This window comes from Folsomia candida, unplaced genomic scaffold (genome assembly GCF_002217175.1).
Source record: "Folsomia candida strain VU population unplaced genomic scaffold, ASM221717v1 Fcan01_Sc007, whole genome shotgun sequence".
Classification (NCBI taxonomy): Eukaryota; Metazoa; Arthropoda; class Collembola; order Entomobryomorpha; family Isotomidae; genus Folsomia; species Folsomia candida.
Window position 1 is genome coordinate 3,559,670 of NW_019091199.1, and position 13,601 is coordinate 3,573,270.

General features: G+C 40.0%; 2 protein-coding genes across 4 annotated transcripts; both read left to right on the forward strand.

Annotated features, from left to right (window-relative positions):
- Nucleotides 1-6,488: 6,488 nt before the first annotated feature.
- Nucleotides 6,489-11,922, forward strand: LOC110852162 (sodium/potassium-transporting ATPase subunit alpha). 3 transcript variants are annotated; one of them, XM_022100150.2, is made up of 18 exons: nucleotides 6,489-6,736; nucleotides 6,833-7,015; nucleotides 7,269-7,323; nucleotides 7,439-7,543; nucleotides 7,648-7,863; nucleotides 7,964-8,402; nucleotides 8,485-9,049; nucleotides 9,131-9,323; nucleotides 9,394-9,529; nucleotides 9,633-9,759; nucleotides 9,902-9,964; nucleotides 10,154-10,440; nucleotides 10,528-10,723; nucleotides 10,798-11,007; nucleotides 11,085-11,259; nucleotides 11,334-11,464; nucleotides 11,520-11,621; nucleotides 11,702-11,922. In XM_022100150.2, the coding sequence occupies exons 2-18, from the start codon at nucleotides 6,996-6,998 to the stop codon at nucleotides 11,826-11,828; spliced, it is 3,147 nt and encodes a 1,048-aa protein (XP_021955842.1). In that variant the 5' UTR covers nucleotides 6,489-6,736; nucleotides 6,833-6,995; the 3' UTR covers nucleotides 11,829-11,922. The 3 variants fall into 3 exon arrangements, with proteins under 3 accessions (XP_021955842.1, XP_035709708.1, XP_035709709.1); XM_035853815.1 differs by having other exon boundaries at nucleotides 6,495-6,609; XM_035853816.1 differs by lacking the exons at nucleotides 6,489-6,736; nucleotides 6,833-7,015; nucleotides 7,269-7,323; nucleotides 7,439-7,543 and having other exon boundaries at nucleotides 7,752-7,863; nucleotides 7,930-8,402.
- A 175-nt stretch (nucleotides 11,923-12,097) lies between these two features.
- Nucleotides 12,098-13,462, forward strand: LOC110852163 (outer dense fiber protein 3). Its single transcript, XM_022100151.2, has 3 exons — nucleotides 12,098-12,635; nucleotides 12,713-12,969; nucleotides 13,036-13,462. Exons 1-3 carry the CDS (start codon nucleotides 12,356-12,358, stop codon nucleotides 13,258-13,260), a joined length of 762 nt encoding a protein of 253 aa, XP_021955843.1. The 5' UTR covers nucleotides 12,098-12,355; the 3' UTR covers nucleotides 13,261-13,462.
- Nucleotides 13,463-13,601: the final 139 nt, after the last annotated feature.

Genomic DNA, 13,601 nt, shown 5'->3' on the forward strand with positions numbered 1-13,601 from the left:
CAGAGTTGTAATAAAATGAAAAGGTTCAAGTTATTACTGACATTTGTACTTGTTAAGATTTAAGACCATACTTCAAATCAGAAGGTTGCATTGCAGCTCAAGACCAAGAAATGGCTCGTCTTCCTTGTATTACGTGGAGAGGAGCGGATCTTTCAGTACAATTTCTGAGTGTGGCTGGTTTATCGAGTTTATCGGTTGGCTGCCTATGTTCATGTCGAGTTATTCATTAAAGGTACAAAATTGGTAAAATGTTATTAATTTGAGATATAGAGTGCTCTACCATTTTAAAATCTGGACTTGTACATAAACACCACCAAATAAATAAAATATGCACTTCTACGTAATCCCAGAAATGCCAGAGAATAAGAAATGCGAGCCTTATGAGGCATCCGGACACATTATCGTTCACGTTAAGAAAGCATCTCATTTCATCCTCCTGCCCCACAAACAAGCAAATGCATCTCATTCTCATCTCGTCCTGTTGACCAAGTCTCATGCAGAGCTGCGTTGTTTTCTCAGCCCTGCTACAAAATTCAATGGTTTTAGCTTCGACCTGCATGCGGATGGAAATCTCATTTGAAATCCAAACCTGCAACTTGAGCTTTCCAGCTCTTCTTGTTCCCTCTTCTTCCTTGGAGCAACAAGTTCGGATACAATGGAGAGGCGACAAATAGCCAAGATGTAGTACAACCGAGATACACAAATATGTACGCCAACGTGAAGACTTCCTTCTTTTATTCTCATCCATGCTTCTCTCTCTGAGCAGAGCTGCTTAAAATGCAGAGAGGGTTGTTTCGAGGCTTGGAAGAAATGGTAATAATTTATAACTTTAAAACTTATAATAATAATAACAATAACTTTTAGAATTTGTTCCCTTTGTGCGCCCTGCTTGCTCACGTACGTATGTATGCAGGTGTACTGTACATATTTATATACTTGCCGAGGCGTGTGGGGGTGCTCACATTTCCTGTTTCTTCAAATCAAGCATGATCTCCCACTGGAAAAAGCGATACGATCCCAAAGCAAGGACTGCATGGACCGTTCCTAGTGTGAATCCTTATAAGAACGAGAAAAAGGGCTTAGGTCCGTATTCCACAACTCCTGTTCGTTATTACCTCCAACACATCTGAGGAGAGTTAATCATTTTTTGTGTAGTGAGACTCAGAATTTATTAAGATTGGGAATGTGGAATGAGAATTTACATTATTGCCCCTCAGCGCAGGCAGAGGATACGATATTACGTACTCTGCACACCGATCCGACGTCTACAAATAGGTGTACAACAACAATGCGCAATGTGCAGCAGATTCGATTGGATCGGACTGGACTCATGGGGCGCACCGACTAATTGCTTCTTACAGTACGACCGATTTATGACCTCTCTCCGCATTCCTCCACCTCATCCCCACCACCCACCCCTCATTTGCATATCATCATAATTTAAATTATTCATGTCTCACATCCTCTACCGTTTGGTTACCACCTTGGACAAAAAGTTACAAGACGTTTCACAAATCTATCTTCACCACCGTTTAATATTTGATACAAATTATTCCTGTGATAACCAAATAAAAATCAACCACAATTACAATTTCCATAACCCAGACTTAATTGCTGGTAGTCCGTTCATTCGTGGGTTGCAACCCAGAATTACAAGATTAAAAAAAACATTACTTATTGTAACATTTCCTCGCTCAAACAATGCTACTCGACTTGGGCTTCAAGTCTGTAATTCGAATAAATGCTCGTAGCGTATAAAGGACTGGGCATGCTGGAGGAGATGATAATTAATGTGCATTGAGCACTATTATCATTATTATTAAAGGAGAATTTGAGTCCTTCCGTCGTTTTATTCCATTTCGTGTCCAAGATCTGAAAGATCACGATGATGATGGAGAAATGGAAGGTTTGTTTTTTCAACCCTCCCAAAAATCCTCTTCCTATAACATTATCGCCATTTAATATCACACCTCGACTCCTCCACCTCCTCCTCCACGCTAGACCACATCAAATCCACCTGCCTATTTTAATAATAAAAATCAAGTAAGTGCACGCCATGCAGTATGTACGCACACCACAAACTGCTTGCGAGGACCAATACATACTTACATACTTATTTACAACCAAAACAGTACAATAACACCATCTTCTTCTTCTCCTCCTCATCTCTGGACTCAACCAGGACGGACCAATCTTAATCTGACTGTGTGGTGCTTAAACATTTTCCAACAACCTTTCGAGACATGAGTATTAAAAAAGGAGAGATGTTCCATATATACATCATCTACAGGATAATATGATGTTCGGACTTATTATACAATGTGAGCCCTACAACCACCACCACGATGTTACCACAATCATGTTGCCGTTGAAGGGATCAACACCGAGAATGAGGAGGACCCACCCTCGTTCTATCTGACCAGATAAAGGAATTGCATTGTTGTACTCATGTCCTATTACTTTTCCTCGTCTTATACCCACCTGCCTGCCCATCTCATCTCGTTTCAGGTACAAGGGTACGAGTCCTCATCACCACCAGATTAAGACTACGCAGAGGGAACGACCTTCGTGAGGAAAAACTCGCCCCATTCTTCTACATGTCGTACATACGAACGGCATGAGAAGAGGATTTAAGACGGATGGGAGGGAGCGAGGAGATAATGCGAGGACGATACATTGTTCAGATAGCGAGAGACGAATTCATCTCATTTACTCCAGGCCAGGCCAAGTCCATATTCGGGATGATTCAACAATGAGCTCAAGCTGTTCCATTCCAGGACAAAGCCATTGTGTTTGTACCTCTGAGGAGATGGCCTCAATTCAACTCTGATTCCATGTTCTTAATTTTACCCCGTCCAACACCTTCTTCGTTCCTCCTCTCATCCTCCCGGTTTCTTTAGATGAGGCAAATTGATTGATGGCATTTTTGATAAGCTCTTTTTAAGAAAGGAAAAGTGAGAATGGAGGAAGGAATCTGTTCTTGGATTGGAAAAGTCTTAGGACATCCATCCATCGACACAACTGGATGCAAAGTCTCAAAATGAAGTCACGCAAAGACCACACTTTACATAAATCTTTGCAACACCGGGGATAAATGTTTTATAAACTGCTGGCATTGTTGAGTGAACAGGTGCAGGCTGGTTGGTTTGGCTGGATGGTGGTGTGGCGTTTAACACGACATGCACCACCACCGATGACCAGGTCAGGTAGGCAGAGAAGGTTTTGGTTAGTCACACACACAATCTGCATACATAATTCCAGGTATGAATCTGATAATTAAACTCCCCTTGTTCACCTCTCTCTCACTCGTTTCCTCGGGCCAAAATCTCAGCAGAATCAAACTGCCTCCTGATGACCAACGTATACCTACGCGCAGCATACTATACAATAAATTCCTCCATCGTCTTGTTGGATGTATTTATGTGTTGGAGCACCGATTGCATATTTCGTAAGTTAGGTTTGCATGCATCCCTATAATACACAATTCGAGATTAGGTACGTATTTATGTCTTGTGTTTACAGATATGACGCGTACAATGCACGAAATATCAAGTTTGCGTAATTGTTGAAAAGAAATAGTAATCGGATAAACCTGGATTGTACTTTTTTCATGCATCTATTTAATTAGAGATCCACCCCTTCCAAGTTCATGTTTAAAATCATGTCAATCTTGCGCCCAATTAACAATTTTCCTCCAGGCATTTTTTAATCAAGCGGTTTTTATTACTCCTCAATTACGATATAAAGAATTAAGGTGGTTTTAACATATTGAGAATTATTTATTAGAATTAAATCTCAAGTTCTGCAAATATACATGTAGAGTACTCGAAGGAGGAGATTAACATCGATCGACTGATCGACATGCATAAATCATCCGAACATCGAAAGCATAATTCTAATTTTATGTATACATAATTAGCCCCATCGCCAAAGTTGGAGTAGAAAAATTATATAAACCAAAAATATGCGCATCAATTTGTGGGCAATTTTATTCGAATGGGAAGAAGCACTTCTGGAAAAGGCTCGTGATGAAGAGAACAATGGTCAATGCCGAATGCGAAAAATGCAATAACCTAATCGCTTGCAACCTTATTTGAAAGTGGTAACCACTCAAATAAGCCAAATTCTAATTTAATTTGGAAGAGTCAATTAAAGGCTGAATAAAAACCAAGCAGAATTGACGTCATCCGGCCGTCTCACTTTTCCTAGACGTTGATTTTTGATTGGCTTTGTCCACTGAGATGATAATTATGGGTTATCAGAGTTTAACAAGCTCACGTCCAACAACTCTTCTTGGCTGCTCAACCACTAAATATATTTGCACACAAGTGAATTTACAAAAAAGTTTGATGACCGACACAATCTCTCTTTCTCTATCACCAGAAAAAAAAAGTTTCGAAAGTGGTGGTTATACGCAAACTAACTGTTATGCAAAAGGGAAAATCTCCGAAAACCGGCACTTCTAAACACACCGTTAAAAATGGATCGAACTACGTAGAATAAATCATGTTTTTAGCCCGAGTCAGGGCTTATGGAACCGTCATGTCCGTCCGTCCGTCTGTCTGTCTGTCCGGCACGATAGGGCCAAAACGGCTGAACCGATTGACTTGAAATTTTTACCACATGCATATTTGACAAAGTTAGGAAACGAGTTCGAAGATGGGCCAAATCGGTCAAGTGGTTGACCGGTGGGGGTCATCGGAGTGGGTGGGGTATTATGCACCAAAATTTCAAAATTGTTGTAGACAGCTGAAATTTGGCACAGAGGTTGCTAATGGCTCCTAATAGAAAAAAATAACTTCAGGTTGGAAAAATTTTCATCTTGAGGGACCCTAGGGGGTGACCCATACTGATTTTTCAAAACCATCATATCGAACTGAAATTTGATGGAGAGGTTGCTTATGGGTCTTAATGAAAGAATATGAAATGATATTGGTAAAATTTTTATCTGGAGCGACCCTATGGGGTGACCCATACCGATTTTTAGAAATTGATTTAAAAAGATGAAGTCCGGCACAATGATACTTAATGGCTTCTAATTAAAGAATATGAAGTTAAAAGTGAGCAAAGTGCAACCAGAGTGACCCTATGGGGTGACCCATACTGATTTTTCAAAATCGTTATATCGAGCTGAAATTTGATATGGAGGCTGAAAACCACTGCTGGATAGCACAAACATACAGCTTAGAGCTTCATGATGTTAAAGAAGCCCACTGGTCATGATGGTCAAGGCACATGATTTGTAACTAGTTTAAAAATTTGGGACCAAATAATAGAAACTAGACTTTTAACCATCCACAACACGGAAGTTGGTGATATTATGTTGGTCAATTCGGAAAAAAATTTAGAAGCGGGCTCTGACTTATTGAGTCAGGGACTATGTCCCTGACTCGGGCTATATGGAGTCTGGACTGTAGGTTTTATGTATTAGTTCAATACATAACAATTACTTAATAAAGAAATATGATGCAAGCGAAACATCTTTTAATGAATAAATCTTTGTTTACTATACACGGCAATGCTCATTTGTATCAAATTTATCTCTACAAGGATAGTATTATCATCCTGGAGCAAATTAGTTTGTGCCTCGTTTCTACTAATTACAAGAGCAGAAGACTAATTGGATTACCAAACAGCCTGTAAAACAAAATAGAAACTGCATCATGGTCACGAGTCTCACTTTGTTATCCTGCTTGACTGGAAGCACCTTCGACGAACCAATCTGCGCCCCTAGGTTCAGCTATCAAATTGAAAAGTACGTAATTTCTATGCAATGAGTAATGCATAATGGTTTCAAGAATTTCCCTAGGATTTGACAGCTATGTACAAACGTTTAAACCATTCGCACTGAAATACAGGGACATTACCGATATGTAACGTCTAGGTTTTTGCAATAATATCGGCAATTTGTAATCACATGTGCAAATCAATATACGCTTTACAAGTCAATTTTTCATTTGTATGCAAATAATTCCGTTTTTGTTTGCGTAAACAATTCTCTGCTCTGTTCGCACTTATTGGTTCGAGAAATTTGTCAGCATCGCACTAATTCTGCATGCATAATATTTGCTTAATATGCGTGCGAATTATTGTATCTGGTTCAGTCCACTTTCTTGTTGTTGCTTTCCTGCCAATGTTTCAATAATTTCCTCATTGTTGCTGTTGAATCATTTTTGGTGTGAGACCCATGAATTCTAAAACATTGAGATTGGTGGGGGGATTATTTTACATTTCTCGCAAATATTAGTGATGATCACCAGTCTGTCTCATCCAGAGCAGTGTAAGTAGTAAAAGTAGAGAGACGTGATGACGTTCATGTGATGTAAAGTCAGAGGAGTCGATCATCATTAGTCGCTAATGATGGTTGAGAATGTAAATGTAATGATAATGGAGCTGCTCAGAGGAGAAGTTCGACAACAACTGCGAAAAGGAATGGAATTTTTTAACGGGCAGGTTAACATGTAGATGTGAATCGACAAGACGAAGTAAACCAAATTCGACTCACTTGATCCCCTCAGTTTACTTTATACTCGTGACCTTGCGCCAACACTTTTGCTGCTCGAGATCTCAAAATTTTCGGAATTTTGAGAAATTCATCGTCTTTTTCCGGTAGGTATCGTTGGACTACGCATAAAAATTGACTTTTATAGAGAACAGTGTCAATTTTATCACTAAATGCATCAAGTTTGGGACTCTGCGTCCTCTGTTATGCTATTTCTTGGCTGGATCACTTTCGGTGAGCATAATTTCGAGGCATAAAGCTTTAGTGATGCGAAATATATATAATCTCAAGTGAATAAATGCAATCGGCGTGTTCACATTTGTCCGGCAGGAATTCGGATCCCGTCCTATTTGGTCGAGTCGTTTGATTTAATCTCATCCATCTACTTTGACAATATTTTTCATCGGCGTTTGCTGCTCTTGCCGACCACACCCACTGTCAGCCTATCCCATCCTATCCCCTCTTCCACCACCACCAACAGCATCATTCTGAGATGGTGGTTCGCATCAAAAGGTAAGATAATTAAAATTGTCGTAAAATTATTATTTAATGAGAACAAAGACGTAGCCATATTCTTAATATGGAGTATGGTTTTGTCATGGACCTGAAGGTATGCCCATCTCCAGATAACAACTTTTGTAAAAAAGACAAGACAAATAAATTAAAGGGATCCTGTGAAAACTATAATCATACGTATTTTCATCTGTACTTTTGTTTCCTAAATATGTACACAATATGCTCATATATTTTGATTTTTTTTCAAAAGTACCAGGTTTGATCTTCCGGGAGCATTTAAAAGAATCATCGTTGGGAATTTTGCTGTAAGTTAGAGCGGCTTTTACTTATGTGCATGAATACATAAAAATATACACACGTCATACGTGTAGACGCTATATGTAAGCAAATGCGTACAAGAAGAATATTGAACAATTTCAGTTGGATGACTTAAAAGAAGGGCCGGAAGATGAAGAATGGTTTTCAGACGAGCATCGGGTTCCACTCAAACGTTTATTGGACAGATATGGAAGCAACATGACCCACGTACGCACAATAAATATGGATGCACAATTTCCAAAATATTTGCTAAATAATTAAGTATATTGGAAAAAAGTTAATGCATATAAATGTTTGAATGACTGGCTCAGGGGTTGGACCCAGTTCAGGTAGTCAAGAACCGCTTGAAATATGGGACCAACACATTCGAGACAAGCAATTCAATGCCAACTTACACCGAGGGGGCAAAAGTGATAAAGTCTTTCTTTTTCGGACTCAACACGCTCATCTGGCTTTGCGCTGTCCTCAGTTTGTCCACGTCCGCAGTTATCGGCTTCTTCTACCAAGGACATTCTTACGGGGCTGAGGTGAGAAAGAGAACAAATCAGGATAATTATACAGGGAAAATTATATACGTCGTAGTAATTAAATAGATAAACAAAGAATTTGTGGGCCCATTTTGTGCAGCTTCTTTTCGGTACGGCCTTGATTCTTGTCACAATCATTTCTGGATTTTCATTCTACTACCAAGAATTCAAATCTGCTCGTACGATGAAGTCCTTCAATCAATTGATTACCCCACATTTCGCGATGGTGAAACGGGACGGGCATTTCAAAGAGGTCTTTGTGGACGAGCTGGTGGTTGGAGACATTGTGAAGCTAACCTATGGCGACATCATCCCTGCGGACATCAGACTCATCGAATGCCACGAATTCTTTGTGGACAATTCCAGCCTCACGGGGGAAAGCGACCCAAAAAGAAGACACTCCATTTGCACCGACAATGACCCCATGGAGTCCAAGAACCTCGTGTTTTACTCCACCGGGGCAGTTGAAGGTCACGCCAAAGGTGTGGTCGTGGCAGTGGGGTCGAACACAGTGATGGGAAAGATGGTGCAATTGGCAGGTATGTAACCAACAATAATTGTCACTTATAGATTTCCCGCAGGTATCCTGGTTGTTAGTTCAACTTCCGATAATTTCCACAGGAAGTGTCGAAGCAAAGAAAGCAAAAAGTCCGATCGTATCAGAGATTGAAAACTTTATCAAAATAATTTCCATACGTTCCCTCGTCGTGGGTCTCATCTTCTTCTTTATCGCACTCGCCCTTCAATTCTCGTGGCAAGATTGCGTCTCCTTCTTTACGGAAATTATTGTTGCCAGCATTCCCGAGGGTCTCAACCTCACTTGCACCATGCTGCTCGTCATGATGGCCAAGTCAATGGCGAGCAAACATTGCCTGGTCAAAAATCTGCATGCCCTAGAAACCTTGGCTTCTTGCGCAGTTCTGATCACGGACAAGACTGGGACGTTGACTCAGAACAAAATGTCCATTGCTCACTTGTGGTTCAACGACAAATTCGCCGAAGCGGACACTTCGGAATTCGTGGGAGGAGGTGAAAGTAGTGAAGGAGACCCCGGAGCGGATAACAAAAGTGAGAAGAAGACATTCAACAAGTTGGATCCCAGTTTCAAAGCGCTTGCACGAGTTGCGCGACTTTGTTCGAGAGCCAAATTTAAGCCCATGCAGGGAGACGTTCCCATTTTTAGGAGGTAGATCAAATTTGTATCTCTGCTTTGGATGTTAGGCCTCAAACAACTAATTCTTAATTAATTAATTATTTTAATCTCCAGACAAGTTAATGGAGATGCGTCAGAATCTGCTATCTTACGCTTTATGGAAACACAGTTCAAAAATGTCAAAAAATATCGGACCAAGCATAAAATATTGTGTGAAATCCCGTTCAATTCCAGAACAAGGTACCAAGTCTTTGTCCACGAAATTGCAGAAAAGAATCACATCTCTCAGCACTTTGTTAGCATTAAGGTATTGCTGGCTACCCAAAAACTCAAATTAAGAAGTTTATAAAAATATGTCATAATTTGCAAACAAACAGGGAGCTCCAGAGGAAGTATTGAAGCTCTGTGATCGTATTTTAATCAACGAAACAGAATTTCCACTCACAAATATCTGGCGGAATCAAGTGGAACAAGCGATTCAACGGCTTGGATCTCTGGGAGAGCGCGTCATCGGTACATAAATGCTACTAAATTTTTCATCAATAATTTATATGGTTCTTAAATATTATTGCGCACTTTATTATTGCAAACTATTACATGGGCCTTTTTAATTTAGGATTTGGAGACTGCATGCTACCTCAAGATAAGTACAATGAGTCATTTTCGTACATTTCGGATAAACCAGAATTTCTTAATTCTGGACTTCGATTTGTGGGGCTCATGTCCATGATTGATCCTCCGAGGTAACTATCTACATATTATGCCTCTGACTATGAGACTGACATCACTATGAAAAAAAATAACATTAAAAAATGACAACACATATGAAACTACATATGTATGTAAGCATATACACGAATGTTACTTAAACAATTTTGTCAACAGAGCGGCTGTACCTGATGCGATACGGAAATGTCGAAACGCAGGTGTTCGGGTGGTCATGGTTAGGTGAGGAAATCAACTTATTCATTCTGCTTATTTCCTACTCCAGTAATCTATAACACTAATTAAAGCTTTAGCACGATATTAGTTTGAGTTCCCACTTATATAATTGCTTTGAAGAACTTGTCAGGGGTGGAAATAGCACGGCTTATCACTGATCTCTGTTTCGTCTTATTAATTTTTGTTCCGTTTCAGCGGTGACCATCCGACCACTGCTGTTGCGATTGGGCGAGTTGTCGGAATCATTGCAGAAGGAAACGAGACGCTGCAAGAACTCTCGGACCGAAAACAGCTCCCTCCTGATCAGATAAGCCCAGCCCGAGTGAACGTGGCTGTGGTCACTGGATCTGAACTGAAACGAATGGACAGTTCCCAACTAGAAGCAATCCTCACATCCAACAAGGAACTCATTTTTGCCAGAACGAATCCAGAACAAAAGTTCAAAATTGTTGAAGCTTTCCAAAAATTGGGTCATTTGGTTGGTGAGCAGCAGTTTTTTACTTGACGTATATTGTAAATATTGGCTCTTTTCCAGAAACAACCCAAGAATTAATAATTAATGTGTGCAGCGTTATCGGGCGATGGGGTGAATGATGCAAATTCACTGAAGAAAGCTGACATCGGGATCAGTATGGGCATAACGGGGACGGAGGTGACTAAAGCTATCAGCGACATGGTGCTTCTCGACGACAATTTTACCAGTGTGGTTGACGGCATAGAAGAAGGGCGACGTGGTTTTGAAAATCTGAAGAAGATCTTGGCTTAGTAATAAATTAAATTACCAAACAATAAGAAACAATACCTAAATTTAAGAAAATAATAATTTTTGAAATTTCAAGCTCGCTGGCTGACAATGTAGCCGAGATGTGGTCATTCATGTTGTGCATCGTGCTCAAGATTCCACTCCCCTTGGGGACGATGGCCATTCTTCTCACCGTTTTGGGAACGGACCTCTTCCCATCTCTCAGCCTCATGTACGAAACTTCGGAAACGGATACGATGAGGCTGAAGCCAAGGAACCCTTCCAAAGACAAATTGATTACGTCACAGTACGCACCACATTATTAAATCAAATTGTTTAAAATTGTGCAACAAATTGAGTCTTAAAAATTACACATAACTTTAGGCTTATTACTCACACATATTTACAAGTGGCCGTGCTGGAGGCAGTGGCTGGCTACTTCTCGTACTTTGCCACAATGGCGTCATTTGGGTTCATGCCTCTGACCCTCATAGGAATTCGGAACCAGTGGGAAAATAGGTTTATCACAGACTTACAAGATTCTTGGGGACAAGAATGGGTGTGTGTTCACAAAAATATTGACAGAAAATGCAAAATAGACAAAATCCTGTAGATGTTTAATTCATTTTGCAGACATTTCCAGCTCGAAAAAGATTGGAAACATATTCACAGACTGCCTTTTTTGTTGCGATTGTAATCATGCAAGTTGCAAACGTCATAATATGCAAGACGAGACGACAAAGCATATTCCAGAAGAAAATGACGTAAGAACAGTGACTTATATTTTATTTTTATTTTTAAACTTTATTCTTCATACAGGAATTGGACCATGAATCTTTCGATTCTTGTCGCTCTGGGTCTAACTTGTGGAATAATTTATATTCGGCCGTTCGCTTCATTTTTCGGAATGACTTCTCTCAAGTAATTGAAAATTAAATTCAAATTAGTTAAAAGAAATTCCACAGGTTTTAATAATGTTAACCTTATATTTTTGGAATCAGGGGTATTCATTGGCTTCTTCCTCTGCCCTTTGCCCTGTTTTTAATTGTTTTCGACGAACTGAGACGCCTCTTCCTGAGACAATCTCACGAAGTGTGTGGAACTTATCATAAAATGTTATCTTTTTAGATTGATATACCAGTGACATATTTTTTTAAATTACGATAGTGTTATTTATTACCTAATCATACAATAAAAGTTATGGAGAGAGAGTGCTGTGTAATTAAAGTGTCTTATATACGTTTTTTATGAAATAAAACATAATCATCATAATTTTAATATAAACAGTGCATATGTAGTTTATAGTGGGCGAGTAAAGACAAAAGCAATGCTGAGAAAATCTCTGCTTGATCCGAATGTGGCATTCTATTAAAGATTTATTGACCAGTTATTTTACAAAGGTTACAAAGGTTTCACAAGCGACCACGGGATTATTTCCGAGTCATTCTAATGTTGTCTACAAATGTATGTTCGTTAGAGTAATAAGATTTCGATTTGATGCTGCATTGACTTAATGGTGGACCATGGATACAATTTGGTAGACAAATAAATTCTCCAACTCTAATCAGCGAAAGAAAGAGCGAACCATTTATTTGCTCATCAGTCCATGCTTCTTCATACCTTATGACTTATAATTAACCGTTTTGTCTCCTAAAATGTCCGATTACTACAATGAAGATGGGAAACCCAGGTTATCATTTTACGATCGGGGTCCTGGTCCTGCCGGCTACTCGTTGCCGCCCTTAATTGGGAGGAAAACCCATTCTCTAACCCACCGAATCAACCCCGAATATTCCATGGGACTCAAGCTTGGATCCTCCTTTATTAAGAATTCCATAGGACCCGGTCCGGCCGAGTATGGTATTGAAAAGGGGGTCAAATCCAACGGGAAATTTCTCGGATATGAGTACACGATGCGAATCAAGTTTCCCCTCAGTAATATTTCTGCCAGTTTATTTATTTCACTTGCATAAATAGTGACTCAAAAAATATTGGTGTTCACCATCTTACAGTTGACAAGAAACGCGTCCCTGCGCCCAACACCTATGACGTCCCGCCTCCGGAAAGAGTTAAGCCGAAGGCACCCGCTTTCCCATTCGGTTCCAGAACTCCGATTTACAACAAAAAGGTGGCCCCCGGACCAAACACCTACCTTCTGCCCAGAGCCATCGGCCCCAAAATTCCCGATAAGCTGGCAGCTGCAGAGTGCACACTCAAGGGGGACAGGAAATCTAAACTTCCAGCCGTTTCTCCAGGACCAATTTATGACGTATGTCTGTGCTATTTCTCTCGTTTCGTCTCTTTGTATTTACCATGTTGTCCTGTGTTTACAAAGGTGGGAAAGCCAGAGTTGGTCAAGCCTAGAGCGGCCGCTTTCACCCTTCGGATAAAGCATAAAGATTTTACCGGAGCAAAATATCCTGCGGGGCCGGCCTCATACGAGAGAAATCTGCCAAAGTGCCCCTGCAAAGTCCCACTGGGTTGGCACATGGGGATCAGATATCCCGAATTCACTGGGGTGTTCAGGACCCAATGTGATAAATGCAGATTCGACGCTTAATCGGCCAAAATCAGTGATTTTTTAAGAATGAAATTCTTTGTAATCTGTGACGGAAGACATGTGTTCTAAATATTGTTTCATTTCCCAACTGGGAAGTAGAAAACAAGATATCATTCAAATGAGGACTTCTACATAAATATATGTACATATTATACTACACTACTTATCAGTATTATGAATGACTTCACTTTGTAAGGACAATAAACGCCTGCAAAATAGACTTGGCGAACATCACCAAGTTTTGAGTTGCGTCAAAACTATGTACCTATTTGCATACATACATACGATGTGGCGAGTCAACTCACATAATGATGATGCTTCAATAATTTTGTATCGTCAAT

Bases quoted from the DNA above. Each gene is read 5' to 3' on its own strand.
- LOC110852163 (XM_022100151.2), top strand. From the start codon at position 12,356: ATGTCCGATTACTACAATGAAGATGGGAAACCCAGGTTATCATTTTAC. The intron at 12,636-12,712 runs GTAATATTTCTG...ACCATCTTACAG, and splicing joins GCGAATCAAGTTTCCCCTCA to TTGACAAGAAACGCGTCCCT. The intron at 12,970-13,035 runs GTATGTCTGTGC...GTGTTTACAAAG, and splicing joins CTCCAGGACCAATTTATGAC to GTGGGAAAGCCAGAGTTGGT.
- LOC110852162 (XM_022100150.2), top strand. From the start codon at position 6,996: ATGGTGGTTCGCATCAAAAG. The intron at 7,864-7,963 runs GTGAGAAAGAGA...CATTTTGTGCAG, and splicing joins GACATTCTTACGGGGCTGAG to CTTCTTTTCGGTACGGCCTT. The intron at 9,965-10,153 runs GTGAGGAAATCA...GTTCCGTTTCAG, and splicing joins GTTCGGGTGGTCATGGTTAG to CGGTGACCATCCGACCACTG.